At 40.6% G+C, this 12757-nt stretch overlaps 1 protein-coding gene across 4 annotated transcripts in view; it reads left to right on the top strand.

Annotated features, from left to right (window-relative positions):
• The window catches only part of DUSP22 (dual specificity phosphatase 22), an 83315-nt gene that overhangs the window by 37134 nt on the left and 33424 nt on the right, over positions 1-12757 (top strand). For all 4 annotated transcript variants that reach the window (XM_037843322.1, XM_037843321.1, XM_037843324.1 and 1 more), the window contains exon 4: positions 6248-6297. In XM_037843322.1, the coding sequence (XP_037699250.1) occupies positions 6248-6297 (50 nt within the window). The remainder of the gene's footprint in view (positions 1-6247; positions 6298-12757) is intronic.

Raw genomic sequence — 12757 nt, 5'->3', positions numbered from 1 at the left:
AACAGGTGTTGGGGGTTTATCATTTGCATTTTGTCTCACAAAATCAAACTAAGGGCTAAATCTTGTCTCTCCACTCTGACCTTCCCACCCCCTCCCCACCCCATCAAGTACCGCAGAGTTCTTGGAAGTTGTTATTTGCAGTAGTGTTTCCTAAATTTAGCTCATGCAGGAAGAATCAGTGGCAAATGGGTACTTTAAGAAAATACATCGCAGTTTTGGAACCTGGACTTAAAGCATGCATTATCTAGCATTTATCTTCTGGGGTGACTTTCTATAGTCTTTTCCTTAAGATTTTTGTTATTGTACAAATGACAAAGGAAATTAAAAAAGAAAAATCACTGAGAATCTCATCCACTATACCTTAACGTATTTTATTTTCTATGCTGACTTTTGGTTCTTAGTCCACGGGCATACTTTTTCCAGATGTGAGCATCATATGGATATGATTTTGTATTCTGCTTTTTTCCTTTAACGTTACATAATTTCTACAGATTGTATTGGTTTTGTGAAAATTCTTAGATTGAGGAGCAATAATAAAATGTATGTGCTGGGTTTGACTTTCACACACTAAACAAGGTAAAAATCTTAATATGCTTTCTCTTGAGGATAGACATTTGTGAAAAGGAGGTGCTAGAAAGGAGACATCAATAAATAAATGGTTAAACCTCACAGTGCATTGTTGCAAAGAACTTCCAGTCAGGAGCTGCCATCTCAAGAGTGAGGCCAGACAGATTCTCTTCAGAGATTACTTATTTTTAGGTATATTTAAAAGTGCTCAAAGTGGTTATCTCCAATGGAAGAAGCTTTCACTGTGTTTTGTTTTTTGTGAGCCGTTTTATGTGAGCCGTGGTCTTGCTTCTGATCAGGTGTTGGGGAGAGTTAAAAAGTTTTTTAATTTTAAATGAACTTATTTATCAAAAAATAGATTTAAAAAAACATTTCCAGATAAAAATAAAACAAAGGAACAGGAAAAACAAATATCCTGATATAACTTCATTGATATAACTGATATAACCAACATAACTTCATTGCTTCCAATATGCTACTACCATACCTCAAAAAAATTAACAAATCGTAGTCATTCTTGAACATCCCCATATCATTATGATTACGCTCAATATCTTATCTGTTCTTATTAGATTAAAACTTTTTAATTTAATTTTTCTTTTTTAGAATTAGATTCTTGCTTCTGAATGCATTGACATGAGATTTTAATAGGGTCCCAGCTTGTTTCACCCAGGCAGTTAAAAGTATTAAATGACCAGTGTTCCTTTGGGAACACCAAGTCCAGTTCAGCATGCTGCCCTGGTGTGTCTTGAATGTGATTGTTTGCCAAAGAAAAAAATACCCTCTCCTTAGAGGACCCCTCTTCTAACACCCATATTGTTATGGGCTGCCTGGGCTAAGATGAGAAATTCAGGTTTCTAATGGTGTCTTTTTATTAGCAGCTAAAATAACTTTTCCACTGCATGGTTTCCCATCTTTGGCCCCTTGCTAAGTTTCTCCCCTTCCACTTGTGTCTCCTCTTACGTTTGCATAGGCCCTTGCAGGGAGTACAGTTGTATTCTATAACTGCTTTCCTTTAGCTTTCCTGAGAGAGAAAAACAGATTCTGAAGGGCCTGATCTTTCTTTTGAAAAGCTGAATGTCAGGTAGGTTATTCAGAAGACTCTTACTTATGATGTTTCAGAAGGAAAGAACAGTGAATTTTAGAAATTGTACTTGAAACAAGCGAGAGTTTGATCTCTTTACTAGTCTTGAATTCAGAATATTGGCCCTCGCTTTTCAGGCCCTTGCCTATGTATCGTTTTAAGTGTACACCTTTAGTTTCAGGGCCAAAGAAAGGCAAAAACCTTACTTTTGGTGGTTACTGTGTTTGTTGAAACAGAAAACTGAAAAATATTAGAACTTTTGAGAATATTGACTTAGAAAGCTGTAACCTTTTGTCAAAAAGAGCTTCTGGAATACTTTCTAAACTTTCTTCTTGGCAAGTAACGTATATCGTTTCTTTCTGAACCCTAGCACAAAAGCATAATCCAAAAACCCTTCTTTGGCACATCCCTCCTAACACTTTTATTTTTCTGAATTTTCCTAATTTTTGTAACGCATATCATACTGATTGACATGTTGCTTGGTATTATGCGTACTCAGTCTCAGCATAGATGGAAGTTGTTGTGTGATGCATCCTGTCATCCGCCCTCAGTGCCCACCTCGGCAGTACCGACAAATTCTCCGGACCTTTTGGCCACGCAGAATGCCATGTGGTGAGGAGAAGTGAGCTGCCCTCCTCTGTCTCCTGTAGACCTCGTTGACTAAGTTCCTCCTTTAACCAAGCAGCAGAGGATTATTTCTGTATTTCAGTATACCCTTGGGCCAGCTCTCTACATTGAAAAGCTATAGGTTGACATTTGTTATCTCCATAAAAGTCTGATGTTAAGTTGACTTTCCACCAGTCCACTTTTTTGAAACATCATGGAATTTTTATTTGCCAAATTTTTATTTGTCTAGTGAGAATTTTATTTCAAGGACGATGATAACCAGTTTTTGTTTTGCTTTATGTTATAGGTAATATGAAGGAGTAAGTACCATGCACAAATGCTGTTCTAATAGAGATATTGCTGCTATTTTATGAATTTTTATGCTGCTACTTAGGGATTCTTCAGATTGTTCTAGAATTTTATTATTTTTTTTAACTTTAAATATACTGTGCATAATTTAGCTAAACAAATCACATCCCTTATCTCTGTCTGTACAAACCCCAGCACTAGAGAGTAGGCCTTTGTTTCGGTCCTATTGAATGAAAAATCAATTCCACATTACAGTAAAGCATTTGCAGAACTCAGTTCATTACTACGAGAATAATTCTAAGTCTGTCCAGCTTTCTTGTGGCCTTCGGTCCTTCGTGCTTTCAGTACTTTTGCTGCTTTCTAAATTAGTAATTAACTGTCATGAAATGTACCCATGCACAGGCGTCTGAAGCTCTTTTTCAGCCAGCACCAGCTCTGTAGTCCGTAGATGCACGTTGTGCTTCGTTAATGACTAAGCAAGATAAATAGACACTCTTGGGTGGTAAGCAGCTGGACCTTTTTGACAGTTTTGACTCTTTACTGAATTTACATAAATTGCTGCGTTCTTATTATAGATCCCTGTGAGCTGGTTGTTAGACATCTCGTTCAGGTGGGTGGGAGGGAGGTTGGCATCTCTGGAGCATATGTGCCAAACGTGCCCTTTGCATGGCTCAGCCAGACCCCAGCTCCCTCATCTCTGACTTCACCAGGATAAGTTGCAGGGAGAGGGGATATTAAAATAGTTTTAATTAGTTCTCTTTAATTAGTTCTCTTGAACTAATCTTACAGTGTGCAATCTTCAAGTTAATTGACTTTCACCTTGTTCTTGTCATTCATATTTTTTTTTGAGTGCCTTCCGTGTGCCAGGCATTGTTCCAGAGAAGATGATGGTGATGGTGATGATTATTCTGTCTTTGGGAAAACATGGTCTTATTTTATGTTTTATGTTTTCTGCCTTAATGCAGAGGGTCCCCGTACTTGTGGTCAGGAGCCCTTGTTCCTCTTTAGATGTTTTATAGATGGGAAGCTGTAGCTGTCACACACCCTTTCCAGCTAGTGAGGGTGAGGGGCCTCGTCCTCTGTGGCTCACCAAGGGAGGGATACCCTTTGCTCCTTCCTGTGGTTCTCAGATATTCATGCCCCACTGACTAGGCACTCCTGCCTTGTGCAGCTGGCTACAGAGGGGGACCGTGACCCCATCTGGGGAATACCTAGAGAAAACAAATTCCTCTCCGGTCCCGATGCTGTAATTATGTATGGTGAACGCTCCTCATAAGCTAAGAGCTATTTAACCTCTCTGCTGATCTCCCTTTTCTTTCAGTTTTTCCTTTCTTCCCAGCATTTGGACTGGGCTGATTTTTGTTTCCTGTCTTGGAAGAATCCACTTTTCAGCATTCTTGATTGATTTAAGTTGCTCAGAGTGAAGATCATAGTGGAGACCTGAGGATCCTTCCATCTCCTCTGGAAGTCTTGATCCAAAAGGAGGTTGAGGGAAGTGGGTTTGGTGAGGAGAGAATTTCATAGGCTTCTGGGGCCCAATCCACTGCCAGCTCTAAAAGTTATTGAAAAAAATTAGATGACTAAATAAAATGGTAGCTAAAAGAAAGAAAAATAAAAAATAAAATATAATGGTGGCTGTATGAAATGATCGGTTATGTATATCTGTACCAGCAAACTTGTTTGGCTTCGATGAAGGGAAGAAGTGAGATGACTTTGGTTTTTTACGGTAGCATCTACTTTTCAGTTTTCTTGCCCTTTAAATCATTGCTCTGACACCTCTCTGCATTTGGAGGTACTTTAGAATTTCTTAAAACTGCCTCAGTAGTCCAGCAGAGCACAGTCCTCTGAGGCCTGCCTTAAAGGTAAAAGAGATAAAAGGGAGGTAGTTGGGGGTGATGAAGTGAAAGGTGAATGAGGTGGGATCTGTCGGTTGCTCACCTCTTCTGCCAGCTGATCCTTTAATTTGACCCTTGGCATGGCTGAAGTTTATGTGGTCTTAAGTGAAGTGTTCCGATGACCTAAAGGAGCTTTCATTGGAAGATGTAATGATTGACTCAAAGCTAGAAAAATAAATACAGAAATTATGGAGGAAAAAATGTTTTTTCCGCCTTCTCATGTACTGGGAGATGGAAAGGGACTTGTATCATTCAGGTCTTAGTTGCAGGCCACAGATTCCACTCTGCCAGTTTCAGCAGGAAGGGGTCCATTAAGAGATCATTGAAAGCTGAAGTTTCCCCAGAAGACCTGGAGAAACAGGCTGCAAGTTCAGCTTCCAGGCACGGTTCCCAGGAGTACCTCACACTGCCCCTCTGCCCAGAGCCCCCTGCCTCTGCCGCTGTCCACATCCATGGCCTCTTCCCAGGTCCCATTTCCAAATCATGATCAGGCGGGTATGTCAGATTGAGGAAACCGGGTCATCAGTCTGCACCCTAATGGGAAGGGAGGTTAGGAAACGTAGTTTGTGTGGTTACACAGTGTCTAGAAAGAAGGAATGAACAGTGTAGGAACTGTCAAAATGTGGAGGAAGGTGTTGGAGAGTTTTGAGCAGCCCAAAACCGAGATTCTCCTTACTCATGTAAGTGGCAAATACAGCCCAAAGGATCCTAATGATGCGAGTTAACGGGAGGAAATTAATGATCAATTGTAAAAATTTTCTAAACCAGCAATTTTATAAGACATTATCCATCTTCTGGTGGACAAACGGTTTTATTCTTTGAGGGACTCTTGGTTGTCTGTATTACTGTTCTGCATAACTGTTCTTCATTTACTTTCTAGGTTGGTTACTTTTCTAGTTTCTGATATGTTTCTCCCCACCATTATCCGTGACATTATGCTAAGATTCTGTGAGATTAGGCTATCTACAGAGGAAGGTTTTAAAAATGATTTATCTGTCTTAATAGGCCATATTCTCTTGCAAAGTTCCCTGATAAGATTAGATCTTGTATTTTTACTTGACTTTTAAGACCTTTTGAACTATTCTTTAAATCCCTCCAAAGAAGAAACAACCAGGTTTTTGGTAAAACATGTTTATCATGATTTCAGTAGCATGAATATATAAATAAATGGCATAGATTTTTTATAGAGGACTATATTAAGTGCATCTTTTCAAATCAGACCATTCTTAAAATATGCTTTAGCTTGGCATACGAACTTTTCCTCTTCTGAAAAGCAAGCAGAACAAAACCAGTTGTTTCCGTGTGTAAAACCCTTATTGGTGCAGCTGTGAGAAGCAGCTTTTGTCTCAGCCGACTTGTATCTGGAAAGCTGCCACACACCATTATGATTTTCACTCATGCTGTTAAGGTTCTTACTACCAGTGCTTCCTTTCTGGTCACTCGGGACCCCAGTGAAATAGATGAAAAGAGGTGAAATACACGAACAAGCATCTGAGGCAATGGTTTGTAAACTTGTGGACACTGACTGAAAAGTGCTCAACTATTTCACTTTTTAAATGCACCCTGGCCAACTGGAGTATGAGTATTTGTACATGTGGTCATGGAAAATAACCAGGAACTTTAATTAAAGAGCCCACCCCCCAACCCCCAGTTCCTTGGCAACATGTTTGTGAAAAACTTCTCCTTTTTATTTTTTTTATTTTTTGTCCTGAGTTAAATAGTTCCTTTAAATACTTTTCTCCACTGAGTGTCATGTTTTAATTTTTTATTCTTTTTCATTCAACAGGGAGTTAAATATCTTTGCATTCCGGCAGCAGATTCACCATCTCAAAACCTGTAAGTTATTGTTCTGTATTATCTGGAAATAATAAAAAAACGAATTACAGATTGTGACATCCTTGGAGCCAGTGGGAGCTGTGAAGTGTGTCCACAGGCTCCTGTTCTCCAGAGAACCGCAGTGGGGCAGTGACCTGGCCAGAGTGGTGGCTGCATGCATGGGGCCGGTCGCCAGCCCTTCCCCTGGGCAGCACTGGCTGATGGAGCATTTGCAAAGATGGTCTGGTTTCACAAAGGGTGCCTCAAACCAAGCCTCTGGCGTGCTCATCCGTTGTCTAGAAACAAATCCTTAAAGAGCCTGTTGGGTCTGTCTAAAGCACCTCTGTCCAACAGAAATAAAAGGTGGGCCACATGGGTCATTTTAAACTTTCTATTAGCCACATCATAAAAGTAAAAAGAAACAGGTGACATTAATTTTAGTAGTATGTTTTTAAGCACAGTAAATCCAAAGCATTATCTTTTCAACATGAACTCGCTATTAAAAAAAAAAATACGAATGGGACATATTACATCCTTTTATTCATACTAAGTCTCTGAAATCTGTATGGTTCTTCACACTCACAGCATATCTCGATTCGGACCAGCCACATTTCAAGTGCACAATAGCCACCATGGGGGACCATGCGGCTCTAAAGCCTTTCTGAGTTGAAGTGAAGAGAAGGTCCAGTCCTCATTTTTTTCACAGTTGAATTGATGTTTGGTGCGATTTTAACTGAAGGCCTGTGGCATTGGACTTCGGCAGGCTGGGGGACAGAGCTCTCTGGAGACCCATGGCGGTTACGGCATTAACCTGCACACCCTCAGGTGTCCAGAAGTGACCCAGGAAGTCCACGGCATGGAATAAGAGGTAGTTTTGCTGAAGCAGGATCTGTACCTTGCAGGCTTATGTGGGGGCGGAAGTCAAGGCACTTACCACCTATCCAGCTAGCTGACACACCCTCTGATTCCCAAAGGCTCAAAACCCACCTAGCATTTCCTCAGGGGACCTGTAAGCTACAGTGATTGTGAGTTTGGAAGTCCACATGTTTCTCAGGTTTCATCCTTCATGTCTCACCTGTTTTATTGCCTATAAACCCTAAATATTGGTAGTCGAGACAACATAATCATATGATTAGTGGTCCATGTGTTCTGCCTCTCCTAAGGTAATCAAACACTGGTTGAATATCATCCAGCCTTGGTTTTCCACCACTGGAGAGCAGAGAGTTCACAGGTTATACAATCATTTTGTGAAATCTACCTGTTTAAAAAAAATGGGGCTCAAGTCAGATCAACTGATGTGGGGAAGGGTGAGGTAGGAGGGTGGGGGACAGGTGGTATTGAGTTAGACTAGAAAAGGGCATGGGCAGGTAGGAAGCAGTGGCAAGTATGTTCTACCCATACCAAGGTTTGATAGTTCACTGAAAAGGTGAGTCTCTGAATTGAGGCTAGTGGAGGAGGGACCTGACTAGGGGCACTGGGAAGACGAGGGGCATCCTGGGTCTGGACAGGGGGAAGGAACATTAAAGAACTTCCTTGGTTACAAGTCGTGTCAAGAAACAGAAGTGGTTGGAGGGCATGGTGTGTACGGAAGGAAGTGAACCACTGCTTTTCTCTGAAGATCACAGCAGTCTTCTAGCCTCTGTTTTTGGTGGCTATTTTTGGATTAGTTGCTTTCCTTTTATCTCAACCCGAGATTCTATCACACTGTTGAACTTGTCAGTACCTGATTGGCAGTATGGTTCTACAGAAGGATCAAACTATAGAGCAGCCTGGCCATTTGTCATCAGGCACACAGCCACCTGTCCTTGATCTGCCCTGAGGACCCTCCCAGCCTGGCCAGGAGCACAGCCTCCTCAGTGTTGGGGTGAGCCCCAGACTCACCAAGTCATGGTTCAGTGCTGAGCAGCCTTGGACTGCAGACAAGGAGGCAGTAGACCTAGAAGTAGGAAAATCCACAGTTTAAAACCAGCTCCATCTACCCTGGGTAAATCACTGTCACTCTCCATTCTCTTCCTGCCTTCAGGATTTTTGTAGGTGAGATCATATTGTGAAAGTGTTTTCTATGAACTCTAAGCACCTTTTTCCTTTTAACATATATGGTAACTTTATTTTTATTGTTATGTTCCAAAAGTGCTGGTTTCTTAGTAGTCTACCTAGGGCAACTTTAACTTTGATGAATGGCCATTTAAAAAAAAACAAACATTTTTATTGTGACATATAACATGTATGCAGAGAAGTGATAAATTTCGTAATACAGTTTGACAAGTAATTATAGAGGAAATTTCAAAGTATGGTATGGTTACAGTTCCACAATTTCAAGTGCTTCCTTCTAGCTGCTCCAGTACATTAGAGACTAAAGAGAAATATCTATATAATGATTCAGTAGTCATAATCAATTGTTAAATCCTATCTTCTCTGTTACAACTCCTCCCTCTCATTTGATCATTGTCTCTATCTTCAGAGATATTTGGGCAATGACCGTTCTAACTTCTTCATGTTTAAAAGGGGTGTCAACATCATGGGGTAGGGGGATGCAGCTGGTTGATGTTCTTGGAAGACTGATACCTCTGGGTTTCCAGGCTTATCTGGCATAGGAACAATCTATAGGAACAATCTGGAGGTTTTAAGTTTCTGAAAAATTAACTTAATGAATGAAACTTATAGAGTCTCAGATAGAGCCCTGGGTATTCTTTAGGATTTTCATTAATACTGTTGGTTGGGGCTTGTCATGCCATGGCAATTTGCAATATCTGGCTGAAGCTTGTGTAAGAGTAACCTCCAGAATGACCTTTTGACTCTTTTTGAAATCTCTTAGCCACTGAAACCTTATTTTGTTTCATTTCTTTTCCCCCTTTTGGTCAAGAAGGCATTGTCAATCCCGTAATGCCAGGGCTAGGCTCATCCCTGGAAGTCATGTCCCACGTTGCCAGGGAGATTTACACCCCTGGAAATTGTGCCCCATGTGGGTGGAGGGTGATGAGTTTTTTTCAGAGTTGGGTTTGAACTCTAAGCACTTTTGCAAATAAGGTTATATTTTTACTCAAATTGTATTAATGTGTTTTGAGAGTTACAGAAAGGTAGTTGAAATAACAAGTTTTGATGCTCAGGGGTTCTGTTTCGGTTACTTAGATGTGCTTATGTGGAAAGATAAGGGGGCCAAGGGAGACAGCATGTCTGTTCAGGGTTCCAGAGAGCTGTGCAGACTTGCCAGAGGACTAGCCTGTAATAGTAGAATTCATTCTCTCCTGTACCAAGCATGTGGAGAGGTATTATGTCTTGTGGTGTCCCTTTTTAGCCCTTTCCTTGTATCTGGATGAAGGGGTAGAGTGGGATCCCAGGTTCTAGTAGGCTTGGTGTGTTGCAGCATAAATGTTTGGGGCTAATGCCAAAGGGAATGTGCAGAGAATGTGCTTATTGAGAATTAAGATTTATTGTCCTTTCTTTTGAAATCCCACCATGGTAGAACCTTCTGTTACAGTTGGAAAAGGAAGTCAAGACCTTAACTCACTTAAAGGTAGAAAAGGGAACATTTTCTAATGTTGTATGTTGTGCTTGTAGGCATTTGTGTGATTCTTTGGGGATTTTTTATTTTTAAATCCATTAGAAATAGCAAAAGCTGATGCAGAAATAAGGCTATTGACACATGGTCCATGATTCTATAAATATTTTTTGCTCTACTGAAGCTTTATGGAGATCTTAGAGTCCCTTTTGGAACTTCAAGGGTACTTGTTATATTGAGATGGCCTATGAAATAGCTTGAGTTTCTCTTTCCCTGCTGCAAGTGTTTCATTGAAAAGCATAACACGTCTTTTTAATGACGAACATGCTTTTGTTACATAATCGAACTAGAAATAGTAGTTCTTTAGCCACTTTTCATTCCTGAGGCCTGAGAGTTCCTATATTTAATGACAACATAAATTCTGAAAAATGGATTGCTTACCATTTTAAACTTAGGTACAGATTTTTAAAATGATTTTTCAACTTTGAATATAAGTTAAGGTTTTATATCCTAAATCTTTCCCCGCAAATCCCTATACCATTAGGAATTCTGACCAATTATGCTTAGCAAAAGGTTTCTGACCTTTGAGACTTAGCTGCTTTCACTTGGCATTCAGTTGCTGCAGACTGCTCAGAAAGGTCAAATTTTATGTCTTGGCCTTAATCCTCAAGACTTTTCCCCCCTCTGATCTTCCAGGAACTTAAAATGCAGAAACCTGGTTTGAGATAACATAAGCACATTAAAATTTTAGCTCAGTTCCCCCAACCACCTTGCCTTGCAGAGTCAGGAAATGTAAAAGTTCAAGTTCTCATCGTTTATAATAATCCCACAGGCCCAGTGTGGTGTGTTTTGTTGATTTCATCACTTTTAGAGGCATCCTAGAGTGTGTATCAAATACACATGCTACATGTTCTTCCAGTGGCTATTTCCATGAGATTTGCTCTGTGATGTAGGATGGGTTAGTGAACTAAGGTTTTGGGAAATATTTACTTTTGCTTTCTTTTTGGGCTTTCTTGGGCAAGTCATTTAACCTCAGTTTAACCTGTAAAATGCCTGCCTCACAGGATTTTATAGCATTAGGTGAGATATGTGAAAGTGTTTATATGAACACTAAGCATTTCCAAAAATAAGATTGTTTTCAGTCTGTTCAAGTAAGCTGTATTAATGTATTTTGAGAGTGAATGGTTCCATGTAAATTAACTTATATTTATTCATTTTTATTTTCATATATATTAAATTTATATTTTGTATTTAGACATCATTAGGGAATAACATCTCTTTTTTTTTTTTTCCTGACAGAGAAGGGAGTCAATTTTGTACCAGGCTATGGAGTCTGTAGCATTGCATCATTACAACAGAGCCTTCATGACATTCAGTGGTTTGAGAATTGAGCAGGTCTCTAAATATCTTGAGGTTTTTGTGGGGAGAAGAGGCATTAGCAACACAGAGAGCTTACATTTAAAACATCAACAAAACTTCCTTTCTTATGTCACCTCCCTATATTTTTGTCTATTCTTCTTTAGTTTAGCTGATGTCTTCTATCCATCCAGCTCTCTTTATTTCTTACATTTTTCTTTCATTTTAATTATTAAAGAGCAGTTTTACAAAATCAGAGCTCAGGAGGACTTTGGCATTATGGACCCTGCTTTCAGAGCCACACACAGACAAACTCACAGGGTCCTGAGGACGCTGGAGAGGCACATGCACGTGCACAGGCCCTGTGGATGCCGGAGACGCACGCATGCAGGCACACGGCCCTGAGGATGTCGGAGATGCACACGCATGTGCACACAGTCCACAGCACTGTTGCTGGCTCTTCGTGGCATTGTCCCTGATAAAAGCAAAATGAGAAAAATAAGGAAATGGCTAATGTGTGTTCCATAACACTTAATCAATGTAAAGAACAATTTTTTAGTCTTATAGCCTTACTTTTCTGGTGTTGAACCCAAGTCGTTTTGTGAAATAATGTCGTTGTAGATGGCAGAGAGGCTTTTTTCAGTTTGTGTTTAAAATGAAGATATCTGACACATACACACACACACACACACACACACACACACACACAAAAGTATGATAACCCATCTTCCAACTTTTTAAAACAACTGACAGTGCGTGAAATGTACCAGCTGGGACTCACTGCAAGTACACGATGTGGCCCTGTGTGTTTTGGTGCCAGGCACTGAGAGAGCAGCCCCAGATGTTTGCTCAGGGGTGGAGGCTGCCTGCCTGCTCATTTCTGAGTTGGGGGAGCTTCAGCCTGTGCCCTGGCAGGAAATGGGGCTGGACGGGGTCTTCTCCAGGAGGAAGCAGCTCTCTGGGCCACCTACCTAGATAGAACACTCTGCCTGTTTGCTTTTTTTAAATATTCCTTTTTGGTGGGGGGTGGGGGGAATCTAAGGGTGCTTGCCTTTCCTGGTTTTGTTCTCCTTTGCTTTCATGTGCACACACATGTATATTCACACATTCATACTCATATTCTAGGAACATCCTGGGTTCTTGTGGCCTTTGCTGTCAAATACACCCTCATCTGGTACTCACGGAGCATGGCCAGATCCCAGCGCTCCTAATTCACTCAGCAAAGCTCTTCTCCACAGGACCCCCTGTGGAGATCAGAGCCTCCAAATCTGAGAGTCTTGGAGTAAGAGGTGATCATTCAACCTCAAAATAAGGAGCATACACCTACATTTACATGACTTTAAGAAAATCGTGTGGCGTGGTTTTAGATGCTGTCCACCATTCTTTTTTTTTTTTTTTTTTTTTTTTTTTTTTTTTTTTTTTTCTGGAGGAGAAAAGAATTTATTTACGATCTTGCAAGATGGGGCGTCCAGCCAAACACGCGGAAGGCTGGCGCGCCAGAGGAAGAGAATGGCGATGTTTAAATCTCCTACTCCTAATTCGCAAGTCCCTCCCCTGTTTCCCCATTGACTGGGTACTACAGAGGTTACAGCCTATCCGAGAACACTAACTAATTCATCTTTTGAG

This window comes from Choloepus didactylus, chromosome 7, assembly GCF_015220235.1.
Source record: "Choloepus didactylus isolate mChoDid1 chromosome 7, mChoDid1.pri, whole genome shotgun sequence".
NCBI lineage: Eukaryota > Metazoa > Chordata > Mammalia > Pilosa > Megalonychidae > Choloepus > Choloepus didactylus.
The sequence above is the reverse complement of the archived record's forward strand: the minus strand, read 5'-3'. Positions and strand labels throughout refer to the sequence as shown.